This window comes from Chinchilla lanigera, unplaced genomic scaffold (assembly GCF_000276665.1).
Source record: "Chinchilla lanigera isolate Chin_1 unplaced genomic scaffold, ChiLan1.0 scaffold00009, whole genome shotgun sequence".
Lineage (NCBI taxonomy): Eukaryota > Metazoa > Chordata > Mammalia > Rodentia > Chinchillidae > Chinchilla > Chinchilla lanigera.
The window spans coordinates 24,536,919-24,551,268 of NW_004955410.1; the positions used below are offsets into that span (position 1 = coordinate 24,536,919).

The following is a 14,350-nucleotide window of genomic DNA, read 5'->3' on the forward strand; positions in this document are numbered from 1 at the left end:
TGTGTCAGGGGCTAGTAATGGGGTAGCCCTTCCCCTTACATGAGACCCCAGAAATCCAAGGCTCATGTTTGAGTTTGGGGTTCTGGGGAACTGACACATCTCCCCAGGAGGACTTTCTTGCCTGTATCTCAAAAGCAGCAAGGCTTGGCTCCTGACTATAAATGTTGACAGGAGCCCTACATTTTTATTTCTGGTTCCTTAAAGGACATTCAAACACTGATGTTAATCTAATGAAGTGTCACTTTTTAAAATGAAACACGTATTTCCATATTGGTTGGTTCTCAAACCCTTGCTAGCACACTTATTTTTAATTGGGATACATTGTGTATCGATAATGTACAACATAAGCTCTGGCTCAAGGGAGATAAAGGTTGCACCATTAGTTTGCTAGAGCAGGAAAGACAAGCATGCATTTTCTTTTCAGCAAGAAAAAGGAGAAATAGTGAAATTTACATACCAGTTTTTCAAAATTGACAAGATTATCCAAAAATGTTTTATTTCCTTCATGAATAAATGTTACATCTGGAAATCAAAAACAAAAAGATACATGCACCATTAGGAATGGATCATGCAGTAAGGCCAAAGAAGTCTAGAAACAATCCAACTAACGAATTTTCCTTAAATATGGTAGAATTATTCCACGCATGTGGTAAGGCGATTTGAAACTGCAAGTGTAGAACAGCTAATGTGAAAACTCATGGTTTGTGCAGGGAGCGGGGACAGGGAATGAGGTAACACCACTGAAAGAGCAATTCTCCACTTATAGTGAAGTGTTTAATCTACTGTTCAAACGTTAATGCTATTTTGTAACTTATTTGGTTCATTATATTATTAGTCAGACGACCGAGCAAAAAGTAAATGAATACTTACAAACAACAGGATTTTAATATTTATGTATTTGCTTTAAAAAAAAAAAACCCTGACAAGGCTTATAGGACTTATGTTACGTAAAACAGTTAAGATTCAGACTTAGACGTTTAAATTTAAATTTCCAGTTCCCTAGACTAGTACCTGATGGTGTGCTCTTGACATGAGTGAGGGGCGGGGAATGTTTTTCAGTGGGGTGGCACTTGCCTACTGGGTGTGAGGCCCTGGGTTCCATCTCCAGCATCGTTAAAAATAAAAAAGTAAACGAAAGGGGAATGTTTAAAAATGCCAAGATTTCTGGCCCCATCTGACTGGGTAGAGGGAAAACACCAGCGATGAAACTAAAACAAGGAAAACAGAATGAAAGTACATGCGGAGGAAGGGAAGATAAATGTGACTCGAGACTCACTAGATTTTAAGGGACTGAGGAGTGGGAGGTGCAGCTTCACGCCCTCCCGCAGCTCCAGCTCCTGTACCACCAGAAACAAATCAACCAAGGCGATACGGATTTGGGAATTAGACACATTAAAGAGTGACTGAAACTCTGAGAATTATGTACACAAACTGAGATCAGAGAATCCATACTGAGCATGAGGAAGGCCCCGCAGACAAGGATCACAATAAGAAATGCGCTACAAATTAAAGGACATGCAAGTACTCGTGGTATACTGTGAACTTGGAGGGTCAACCAAATAAAAATGTTCGAAAGTCTCACTAAGATAATCTGTTTGAAAAGAGGGAGAATAGCAGCTCTAAAACTATAATTGGAAAGAGATCATATTTACACGAAGACTTTTATTTTGGAGATCCACAACAGATATTAAGAGATAGGTGCTCCTAGCCAGGTGTGGCAGCGCACGCCTGTAATCTCAGCACTCCGGAGGCTGAGGCAGAGAACCGTTGTGAGTTTGAGACCAACTTGGGCTATAAAATGAGCTCAAGGCCAGCCTGAACTGCATAGTGAGACCCTGTCTCAAAAAGACAAAAAAAAAAAAAAAAAAAAAGGTGCTCCTGAAACCTGCCCTCAGAGCACTGGACCAGCGAGCTCTGAGCATGGTACAACTCTGTCTCCATGGCATCCTTGTACACAGCTTCTAGGATGGCCTGTAATGTTTTTGTGAGCTTCTTTTCCTACCTTCTTTTTTTCCAACTGATGTTCTGGTAGCTAAATGATTCCCAATTAATTCAACAATCTTCTAACAAACTGGTTGCTATCTTTTGCAATTTTGCAAATAACTGTAAGCTTTCCATGACACAGTAATTATAAAAAACAGCAGTCCAAAGAGTTTGCTTTTATCTTTTGCAGATCAAACACTGGGCCCACTCTGTCTACACTACACACCCTGGAGCCTGGGCCTGTACTTTCTTCCCGAGAGGTCCAGGCTGCAGATACCTCTCAGAGCTGCGTGGGCCGAACTCCCCCCAGGGTTACAAGGTTATCCTGTCACAGCTCTCCCACATTCCTATAAGTGATGATGAGGACAGTGACAATAATTCGAGATACAACTTGAAGTGCTTTACCTGGATTAACACATTTCATCCTTGTAAAACACTATAAAGTAAAACTCCAGAAGGGAAGCATGTGAAGAAACTGGGGCACAAAGCATGTCCACAGCTGACATGTTCCTAATTACAATGCCAAAGCCAGGATTCAAACTCAGAGAGGCTGGGACCGCTTCCTCTTGGGCTCCCCAGGCACCTCAAGTTAAGGACTTGAATGGGTGGGAGACACAGCTCAGAGGTAACGGCCTTTCTGTGTATGTCCAAGGCCCTGAGTTTGACCCCTAGCACCACAAGGAAAAGAAAAAAAAGACTTAAGACTTTTCTTATGGCCAGTTATAGTCAACCTACGGAAATGTTTCCCTCACCACTCCCTGTACATAGTCCCTCCTGCTTTAAATCTCTTCTACTCCTGGAAATTCCCTCTTAATAACTCTCAGAGCCTTGAGGGCAGCAGATGGGACCGCTGCTCCCTAAGCTCAGGGCTGTGTAGGACTGATGCCGGTGTAGGCATGAGGAAGGGAAGGACCAGAGGGGGCTGCAAGCAGGGAGCAGATGTAGGGGCTGGAGGCTGCAATCCAAGGAAGTGGAAAGGCTTTGAGAGGCTGATGGTTTTGATGCTATTAAATGCAGGGGTGGGATGAGGAGTGAATGAAAAACAAGAAGGAACAGGCGACTGGCCACCAAAATTCAAATGTGCAAATTTAAGTTTGGGGTGTGTTATGGTTTGTCTCATGCAGTCACTGGTTGGGCTTCTAGAGTTTGTGACTGATTCATGTCCAGTGCTGGGATTATGGGTGTGAGTGATACACCCGCCCTGGGGTGGGTAGTTTTCATATAGTGTAAGGGAGGGAAAGAGGTTGCTCTCTGCGGCTCCTCCCTTTCTATTTTTGTTAATTTTGCTGTTTTCTGCCGCCATGAACTGTTGCCCTCTGCCATGTACCACTCTGCCTTGGAGCCAGCCGAGTATGGACTGAAACCTCCACAAATTGTGAGCTAAATAAACCTTACCTTCCTTAATTCTGGGTGTCAGGTATTTTGTCTCAGCAATGAGAGAAAAGTAACTAAGACAAGGTGTGACTTGCAAAGCCCCTTTCACCTGGAGACAACTGTGCACTCTTGAACCTCCTCATAAAATAGGACTACGAGATGAAGGGACACTATTTGAAGAAATGGCAAGTGGAAAATGAGGAAGAAACACACAACATTCTTTTCCTTCAAATAACACAAATCTTCAACAGTAATCTTCACTGTAAAATACAAACAACCCCAATAGGAATTCAGTTACTCCCCAAACACCTCTGGATCTTTCACCTAACACAAGGGACCACTGTCTCCAAGCTGCACACACACTACTCACACATTACTCACACACCTTAGCGGGATCCTTTCCCAATGCTGACTTAGGGTTTCCCATTAATCCCCTCTGAACTGATGCCACAGCACAGTACGGGGAAAGTATATCAGTAAGCTGGACAATTCAACTGGGAAAGAGGAAAACGATGGCTAAACCATCCTCAGGTAATCTACTTACTTGATAATCTACGTACTTACTGGGAACTGACTATTTCAATCACTGAAACAGAAGAGGCCTAACCTTCCTAAACTCCCAAAGTGGTTTGGTGTGGTCCTATTTTCTAATTAAAAGCAACTCAAAATATAATGTAAAAAGAGGTAGGAATAAGAGGTTTTATGAAAAATTCAGGTAGTTGCTCTAAAATAGTTCAATACAACTTTAAAAATAATTATACAACTTAAAAACCTAAGAATCCCCGGGGGTGGTTGTTCATGTCTATAACCTCACCACTCAGGAGGCTGAAGCAAGAGGATTGTCAGGAGGTTGAGGCCAGCATGACCTACTTAGTGAGTTGAAGACCAGCCTGAGCTACATAGTGACAACCTATCTCAAAAAGCCAAACCAAACCAACCTGGTAGACCCAACCGCCCCAAAACCACACACACACACACACACACACACACACACAGCTGAAAGAAACAAAACTAAGGATTATAGTTATGTATTTTTTCCCAAGATATCTTAGTATCTCATTTCAGGCATGATTATCTATCTATCTATCTATCTATCTATCTATCTATCTATCTATTAACTATCTACCTTTAAAATTTTCATCCCGTTTGGCTTGGAAATGATTTCTGACAAAAATGGTAACTTTCACTGAGAATAAAGCTGACACTGTTTAATTTTTATAAAGAAAAAATGGTGCTTATTTAAACTCAAGAAGACTTCTAATGAAAAGAGAAAAAAATGTTTAATTTACTACTTGTTCTTTTGCAATGAGTGAATGTGTTTCAGTAGAAAAAAGGCAAATTTGTTTTGCTGCCAACAAAAAGGTCTTGATAAACTCAGCAGAGCAGAAAATTGCATCCAACTAAGATGCACGAAGCACTTCACTGCACCAAACATTTTGGGAGAAGGAACATTAATGTAGAGCAGAAAGCTCTGTTTGCTAATTAAGTTAAAGGAACACTGTCCATTTATTTCTCATAACTTTAAAAGTATTTACTGTTTCAAGTCATTTTATTTTGCAAATAAAAAGCAGGAATCTGAATAAACTTATCTTAAAAGCAAATAAGCGAAGAAAAAAGAATCACCTGAATTTTTAAATTGTTATTTTGGCATTGCAATCTCTCCTTATTTTACCCATTTATATTTAATAGAATCTTTTCAGCTTGAGTGAAGCATTCTGTACATCTCTCAAATGTCCTAACATTATATTTATGTCTCACAGGGATTCTGGCTTCATATTAGGTGAGGACTACAGGAGTGGCTGCATGCAGGCACAGTAACTCACAAGTCTCCAGACTTGGGTGGTTCTTGGGAGTGTCAGGAGAGGTAATCCAGGTGCCTGCCAGCAGAGGTGGCACTGGGTGGAGGAGGGAATGAGGGTGGCCAACCCAGTCAGCAATGCCATTCCCAGGCGACTCATTTCCAGAATCACCTATAAGTGTCCAATTATTGAGGCCTGACCCAGCAGGAGCTACCTCTGAGGCCAGAGGCTGGATGAAGGACTATGCCTATAAATCCCTTGAAAGAATTACAATATAGTCAGGAAAAATTCCCAAGTCCTCTTTCTCTCAGAAGCACACAGGTAAAGATATACACAGAATGCCAGGAGAATAGGCCAGATTCCAGAGAGCTCTCTTTCATTAATGTCCTTGGTTTGAAAGAGAGACGACTGAGAGCTGAACTGACAGGTTTCATGATGAATTATGGGGTGAGCTATAGAAGACAGCTCAACAGTCTAACCTGGAGCTGTCTAATACTTTCCCAACTGGACCGCATACCTTGGAAACAGGAGGTACACTCCTAGTGATTTCCAAGCATTGTATTGCGTGTGTTCACCAAAGGGATTTCTCACATGTCAGTACACTGTGGGCTGTGTCTCTGAGCACAGCCTGTCACCACTGGGGTTTTTAAATGCCAGCCTTTTTCTTGTTTGAATTAACTACATCACAGACTCAAAAGAAAATAATACAGGAATTAGAAGCAAAGTAAAAGGGTTGGGGACATAGCTCAGAGGCACAGTGCCTGCTTGGCAAGTGCAAGGTCCTGAGTCTTGATTCCCAGTACCAAAAAAAAAAAGAAGCAAAATAAAATAAAACACAAAAGTCAAGTTTAATGAGTCAAGTGTAAAATGCTTTGATATCTGTTCAAGCACAGTTAAGCATTCAAGGTATTTATTTTTTTTTTATTTTTTTTATTTTTTTTGGTTTTTCTCTGGTACTGGGAACCGAACTCACGACCTTGCACTTGCCAGGCAGGCGCTTTTAGCCGCTGAGCTAAATCCCCAGCCCCCTCAAGGTATTTAAAAAATAAGTATTTCAAGAACTATCAAAAGTAAACAAGTTTGAATATGCAAATGACTGCAATCCAATATACTGAGGATTCCTTTTGTGCCTTCTGTAGTCAGAACGATAAATTTCTGGATGATAGAGTTACACAGCATAAGAGATAGAAAATCATTACCTTTAAGCAATAAGGGCATGAAAGGGATTTTTGGTGGCTTCATCTTTTTGAATGCATCTCTGTAGGCTTTGTGATTTAAGGAAGGGTCCTGCCAAACCAAGCAGATTATAAAAAGAAAGAAAATCAATGTGCAATAGAAACAATTCTCAACCTCTTTTTCCTATACAATTTGAACATGATTTAGATATAGAGAGGTTCTTCCTACAAATGAAGTAGATAAAGGTTTCCTAGGAGAATAAACTCACTAAATTAGGGCAGGAAATCTAGGCAATGAATGAAACTCAAGTTATTGGTTTACAATAAAGGGGAATGACTGCAAAAGAGAGACACCTTTGATTACCCTATTATTTTCTTCAAGTAGGTTCTTTAAGCACAGTTTCCTCTGCATAATTTTGGTCATGAGGTAATGTCGGTCTTTTGTTAGGTACACCGCAGAGAAAAACTGCCCTCTCAATGCACAGGCAGTGAGGAGGAAAACAAGAGAGCACTGTTGTATTGTTCTAAAAAGAAACTATACACTTTGCATCTTAACCTAAGACAAAGTGAAAACAATAAGACATAGGACGCTAATTACACGATAAGTTTACCTTTTTTTTTTTTTCTGGTACCAGGAATTGAACTCACAACCTCACTCTTGCCAGGCAGGCGCTGTGCCACTGAGCTGCATCCCCAGCCCCTACACGCTAAGTTTATACTGATTCATTGTGTAGGCTTTGAACTGGAATGTGCTTAAAAATCTGCCTTTTGAAAATCACACTAAAAGGACCACACTCATCACCTTTGTAGAGGGTGAGGAAGAAGCATTAACTGTCATTTTGCCTCATTCCTTAAGAAACAAAGCTACATTTTCCATATGTAAGCAAAACCAGTCTAAGCTACGTGACATCATAGAATGCAGAAACCAACCATTATAATCCAGGAGATTAACTAGAAGAATAAGGCCTCTTTAGTTCAGCTACTTACTGTTAAACTTTCCAGTTCAGAGAAAAGTTTCTTAAACTTCCCAGGGATTTTCTAAAAAACACAAAAACCGAAAGTTCACAGAAGACAGTTATTTTGAGCACGGAGAGGATTTTTCATTAAGTTGTGCTTACTTGTGCTGCATTTCAGAGCATAAATACCTCTACCTTCCAGCTCTCTCCTGATTGCTTCTCATTACATAGTCTTCATCATCCTTTTAATAGGCTACTCCTTAGGAATGTAGCTAAAAATAGCTGAACAGCCACGTGATTCAGGAATCTAGCTGGGTAGACATTCCATACCCTGGTGATTATTTAATAAAAACTTAGATTCCAGTTCCACGTCCTACCTTTGATGAATGTGCTCATCTTCTTAACAGTCTTGCTGAATACCAAATCATAATGCAGGCTGAGTTTTTATATAAATGATGTAATTGTGTTTCACAGCAAAGGGCTAAATAGTGAAGGGCCACGATTTCAGTGAGCGAGCTTGCGCTGTAATGGGTATAATCACTGAGTTGTGAAGCTCAACTACATCAACAGGTAGCATATATAATGACAGAGGATGGGAACATAAAATTTGGGCCACAGGGAAAAACAGAACAAACACACTTGGAACGTCCCAGCCCGACTTTTAACACAAGTGAAGAACTGGATGCTTTTCATACTGACTCAGCAACCTTCCACGGTACAGAGCTCTCGCCTGCAGTCAGGCTCAGTGTAAATTTTGATTCTGCCCCCTTGCAGCTCTGTGGTTTGGTGCGAGTCTCCAAGCTCTTAAGATCTCAGTTTCTTCAGCTGCAGGCACAGGAAGTTCATGAAACGTGTAGGGTGCATGGCTGGCACTTAATAAATTCCAGCCATCAATGAGAGAGTTCAAGATGTTGGTGGAATTCTGTTTCCAAATTGAATCAAAATAATGAGGCAAACTCCATTAGACTTTTAAATTATCTATAAACAGATTTTTCAATTTGGCAGTTCTGCGTCTGGATTGTTTATTTCAGCAAACAGGCAGTTTAATTTGTTGGAAACCATTGTCCCTTCCCCATGAATGGATGAGAAGATACAAAAGGTAAAGTTTTGCAACTGTTTCTACTGTTTGTTTTTTGTTTTTTGTTTTTTTAAAGACAGCATCTTTGTATATAGCCCAGATTGGCCTTGAATTTGTGGTGATCCTCCTGCCTCAGCCTCAAGTGCTAGGATTAAGGCATGTACCACCACATTCAAGTCTTTACTGCTTCTTTCAAGCTGCAAATCTTTGATATCCCACATGAAGTGGCACCTGAAGCTCAGTGTGTCGTTAATTTGATCTACTCAGAGATTAGCCAGGAGCCAGATCTGGCTCTCTCCCTGCTTTCATAAATAAAGTTTTATTGGAACACTGCCACGACCATTCATTTATACATTAACCATGGTGTTCCTGTACTACAATGGCTGAGTTAAGGAGTTATAGTTTGTACTGCCTAAAAATATTTACTATCTGGTCCTTTACTAACAAGTTGCTGACCTCTAATCTAGCTCCTCAAATCTGCTACTTGCCCTATATTAACCACGCAGGAGAATGTGATCACTTTCATTCTTTAGTCACCAGATCTAAAGATCCAAAGACCCTGCGGTCATCTCTGTGTGAGATCCCCACTCCCTCCTTCAGCAATCCCCAGCTCATCCTCCAATGCCCCGCTGCTTGGGGCTTCTCACTGAGGGTCTTCTTAGCTACCTGCGGCAGAATGAGCTTCCCCACGCACTCCTCCCTCACCCAGTGGGACTTGGTCCAACAGTTCCTTCATCATATTCACACTGTTTCTATCTGCCAAGGGGCTACTGCAGTGCCCTGCACACAGCAGAGGGTCAGACACTGACTGAACGCATGCTATTTGAGTTTAATTGAATTATTTTCCTCCCAATATTTCTTTTGAGGTTTAACTCTAATTCTACTCCTCACAGTCCCCCGCTACCATCTGTTTCCCTCCTGCTCTGATCATTTGTGGAATCTGTCACTCCTCTCTTTCAATCTTAAGATGAGCAAAACGTCTCGTTTGCTTGTCCACAGCAGGAAAGCATTTCTTTTCTTCTGAACCCCTTTCAGGTGCACTGACCCTGACCCTGGGTCATCCCAATGCCTTCCACTGGGGGCCGCCTGACCGCAGGGTGAACCTATGGCCTGCCCGGAGACCTCTGCTGAGACTCAGTGGAACAACAGGGTGGCCCATCAGCTTGTCCGTTGGGGGAGTTGGGACAGGGAGTCATGAGAGAATGGCTCAGTGAGCAAATGGAATAGAATGGAAGAGGACTTGGAGAGAAGCCCAGAGGGCCAGTGAGCCACCCACAGGCCATGGCCCACAGTGAGAAGACAAGGTCCTGCAGGGAAAGGGTGAGGGAGAGCAATGGTGCACAGAAGAAAAAGGATACTGAAGGAAGTAAACACCGGGAACAAAGAGCTGGGGCCTGGGAGAGACCTGGGCGAGCTGGCAGGTCCCGGGGGCCAGTTCTCCCCACCCATGGCCTGCAAGTCCGTGTGTGTGAACCTGAGTGGGCTTCTTCATCTTACTACTCAAACGGCCTTCAGCATAGAAGGAAGCAAAGCCTGAACTTTACTGTGTGAGGCCTGAACTTGATTACATGTCGTGGGCCTTCTTTAAGAAAAAGAATATAAAATTACTTCTGCAGATGGCACAAGATGTTCATCATCTATGTGAACACACTGCCTGAGGCCTGGAAGCAGGAGGCCCTAGAGCTTAAATTCACAACCACTGCAGCAAAACCACTTTTGCTCACCTCCACGCAGGCCAGCGCAGACCTGGAGCACGGTACCAGGGACTCAGAACCCAGAAGCGGAGGCTAATTCTACACACATTTCACAATGTGTATCTCTTTCGTGTATATTACAGAACCATTTTACTTTCCTTGTGTTTTTTATTAGTGCATGTTTGTAGCACCTAATGATTACACCCCCTGTGGGGAGTTGGCACATGCGTATAACACATCTTAGTTCTTTTTTTACTCCCTCCCATCCTCTTCCATCCCCATCCTCTCCATCTCTTGAGGCTCTTTCCATTTGAGAAAGATCTACCTCCCTACTTTCTATTACCTATCCTATGATTTCCTCTTTATTGATATTTGGCTAGAGAAAGAGAACTCAAGCTCTCCTTCTCAGGCCATAGGTCTTTTTTTTTTTTTTTTTTTTTTTTTTTTACCAGGGATCAAACTCACGACCTTGCGCTTGCCAGGCAGGTGCTTATGCCACTGAGCTACACCCCCAGCCCTTTATTGATATTTGGAAATGTAAGAGAAACCATGTGATATTTACAGTTGTGTGTTTGATTTATTTCACTTAACATTACGACCTCAAAGTGTATCCATTTTCCTACAAATGACCGGAGTTCATCCTTTACAGTACAGCAGCACTCTGTCGTGTGTAATACCACATGTTCCTTATCCACTCGTCTGCTGATGGACATAGAGGCTGTTTCCAAGATTTAGCTATTATGAGTTGTGCTGCTATAAACACAGATACACATGCATCACTGTAATATGATGACTTTCACTCTTTTGGGAAGATACCTAAAAGGGGAATAACTGGGCCAAATGGAATTTATATTTTTATTTTTGGGTTCTCCATACTGGTTTCTATAGTGGTTGTACTAGTGTACATCACCACCAATAATGTAGAAGGGCTCCCCACAACCCCAGCTTCACCAGCATTTGTTACTATTTGATTTCTTGATGATAGACATTATTTCTAGAGTTAAGATGGAATTTCTGTGTTGTTTTAATTTGCATTTAGAGAACCACTGTAAAGACCATCTGATGGAAATGCTCTGGACCACTTTAACACATCACTTTTCCATTTTCAGTTTAGTATAATATCTCATGTAAACCACTTAAGCAAATTCATTTTAAATTCAGACTTTCCGTGTCATGTTTTCTTACCCCCTCCTCCCCATGAAAGCCCCAGGCTTACCTCCCAGGTCTGCGACAGTCGGCTGACAGAAGCAGTGTTGAGACCCATCACAATAGCAAAGAAAGAATTCAGGTTTCTCTGGGCTTTGCAACTATGGAATAAAGCAAAGCAGAAGACACTTTCAGCAAACATTCTTTCAATGGGTGAACACGCAAGATAAGGTTGAAAAGCCCCTTTCAGGCCATGGAGTTCAGCCTACCCTTCCATGCCTGCGGAGGGGTGGCAGCCCCTCAGCTGTTTCTAACCCAAAAGAAATGATTCCCTCCTTGCCTCAGGAAAAGACCTCTGCCCTGACACTCTCCTGACATTACATAAGATTCCTCTTTTAAAACCTATCTTGTATGCATTTACGGTTCCTACGAATGCTCTCTGAATTCACGTTTCTCTGTGTACCCACATTCCGGCTGTACAGCACTGTGGTCCTGTCTCTGTCATCAGCATGTTGTCATGATTTCTGATAGACAAGCCCTACTTGCCCCAGTTTAGGCTCCCCCTCCCACTCCACTTAGATACACTGCCACCAACAAAATGCCTACCACATCCCACATATACTTAAAATATGGCACATACTATAGGGACGCTGCCTTAGACTTCTCATTTGAAGAAGTAAAGGAAATATGATAAAAATTAGGAAGGATCATACTGAATTCTGTTCAGTCACTCTGTAAGGTTATCCTAAGGTTATCCCTTCTATACAACATCAGTCAAGTCTGCACTCACACCTAGTTTCCAAGCCAGCTGGCCCAGAGGGCCTGGACTTCCGGGTCAGTCAGAACAGGCTGTGAATTCCAAATACTTCTTTATGTGGACTGTGCTCAAAAACACTCTTCTGAGGTAAGCACTTTTTAAGATACAGCCCTACCTTGACAATTAAATAGGAACAAATCTGAATGTGTTTAGCAGTCAGCAGCGCGAGAACGGGTTCCCAGTGTGCATCAGTTCAGTTGCCCTCCTGTGCCGACTCTTTCAGTGTCTCACATGGAAATTGGGAGCCGGGTCTGAACAACTCTGCAGCCTGCTTTTCTAGTTAAATACCATCTTAGATTGTATTCTTCGTTACCACCATCAATGGTAAAAAGTATGTCATCAAAGACATATTCCACGGTTTGCTCACTTCCTCCGCTAGTGGAGACATTCCTCTGTTTATATAAAATGTTACAATGAATATTTTTATGCACAGGTTTTTCTGCTGTTTCGTGAAATTTTTTCCCATTAAGTTGGACTGCCAGTCATTAAGTGATGGTACTGCAGATAGCTAAGTTAGGTAGAGACTGACAGGTGGTTAGCAAGGGGCCAGGTAGGAGATGGAATCAGAATAGACGTGAAGCAAACCAGGCCTGTGATCGAAGTCTGAGTTGATAGAAATGAAGCCCTGAGATGGAGACAGGATGGTTAGGCCTGTGAGTCTTCCTAGTGACAAACAACAGCTCAAAGCTGCACTGTAACTAGCACCATCTGGTCCAGTAACCCTAAATAATATAAGAAGCACAGAGAAACAACGTGACATGCAGACAGATAACCAGAACACTCTGAGCCTGGCTCCTCCCCCTTCCATGCTCTTTGCCTCTCTCCATGTTATGCACCCTTGCTGTATACCTTATTTTTCTATTGGATCAATATTAGCTAAGTGACTATACCTGTACTCCCACAGGTTGATCACGGTTTGACCCAAGGTAACCTGTGATGTAATTTTTACTGTATAAAACCCCCAGGACAAAGAGTTTCAGCAACAATCCACTTTCTGGACCCCATAGCCTCCCAGGAGCTTTCTCTTAATAAACCTTTCCTACTCTTCACCTCCTTTGTCTTTGGGCTCAACCGCTGTTTGAAGTTGTGAGGTACAAACTCAGCATATCTCACAGGTGGGAGTTACCTTCCGGCCGACAGCAGTTTGTGGCATAGGACAAAAGCTATGAAGACTTTAAAGGTTTTCATCGTATACCACAAACTGCTGTCTGCCAAAGCTGTAACAATTCCAGTGGCACAGGGAGGGAAAAAGGATGTGCAGTTCAGAACCTGGGCAATGGTGTGTGCTGGTAGAGTAACTAGGGAAACACAGAAGCTGCTTTCAGGCAGGTCCTGCCTGCCTTGTAGACTGCATCCTGCCCAGTAGAGCCTGGGCTCCAGGATGGGGAGGAAGGCCCAGGCCCGTGAACAGCGGAGCTGGAAAGTCACTGCTGCCTCCACACCTAGTGTCAGAGATACCTGGGTGACACACGTCCTGCAGGCACCTCACTGTGCAGCCTCCCCAGCATGGCCTTTCCCTGAGTCCTGCCAGCTCTGGCTCTGCCCATAGTCCATGGGCGGTAGGGAGGCCTGGGGCCCAGGCCAGCTGATCCCTTTGCTTGCTTTCTTGCCAACTCTCTTCTGGGTAGATCATGCTTGGGACATTTCATGAATGAACTGAAGCAGGAAAACCCTGGTCTTAAGACTCACCTGTTTCTGAGAACTGCTGCTGCCTAAGGCTTAGTTCTGTACTGTGACTCTACCCTCCTCTTGCCATTTGCTTGGTTTCTTCTACCCTTTCTGCCTCATCACATGACTTGAAAGCTCACAGCAGCCAAAACAGATATGAATTAGTCCATCTCTTGTTTGACGATGGGAAATACTGACTCTTCTGCTGAGGCTCTTGTAAGAACGCTCCCTCCCCTGCCAGAAGCAGCCCAGTTGGCGCTCTCTCTACTCCTGGGTACCCTTCTCATGGAGGCCCCACCAGTTATACCATCCCTACTTGACAGTGGGCTGCTTATGGCTACAGTGTGTGCTTATTTCATATTTTATATTCTGTCCATATCCGACTGCTGAGTATAGAAAAAGTCTTCCACATAGCATTTGCTCAAGTTGAACACAAGAACTTTTGAGGAGATGTCATACTTTTAATGGTAAAAATTATTATTCCTTTTTTATTCAGAATCATTGCTTGCTGGGTGTGGTGGTGCACGCATGTAAACCCAGCATTTGGGAGGCTGAGGCAGGAGGATCGTTGTGAGTTCGAGACCAGCCTCAGCTACAAAGTGAGTTCAAGGCCAGCCTGAACTGCATAGCAAGACCCTGTCTCAAAAAGACAAAAAAAAG

General features: G+C 42.8%; 1 protein-coding gene across 1 annotated transcript in view; it reads right to left on the reverse strand.

The window, feature by feature from the left end:
- Window positions 1-14,350, reverse strand: part of Rapgef5 (Rap guanine nucleotide exchange factor (GEF) 5) — a 190,404-nt gene that overhangs the window by 11,171 nt on the left and 164,883 nt on the right. Inside the window, exons 20-23 of the mRNA XM_005377379.2 lie at window positions 11,276-11,366; window positions 7,319-7,369; window positions 6,356-6,443; window positions 458-522 (exon numbers count right to left, since the gene is read on the reverse strand). Of these exons, the coding sequence (XP_005377436.1) occupies window positions 458-522; window positions 6,356-6,443; window positions 7,319-7,369; window positions 11,276-11,366 (295 nt within the window). The remainder of the gene's footprint in view (window positions 1-457; window positions 523-6,355; window positions 6,444-7,318; window positions 7,370-11,275; window positions 11,367-14,350) is intronic.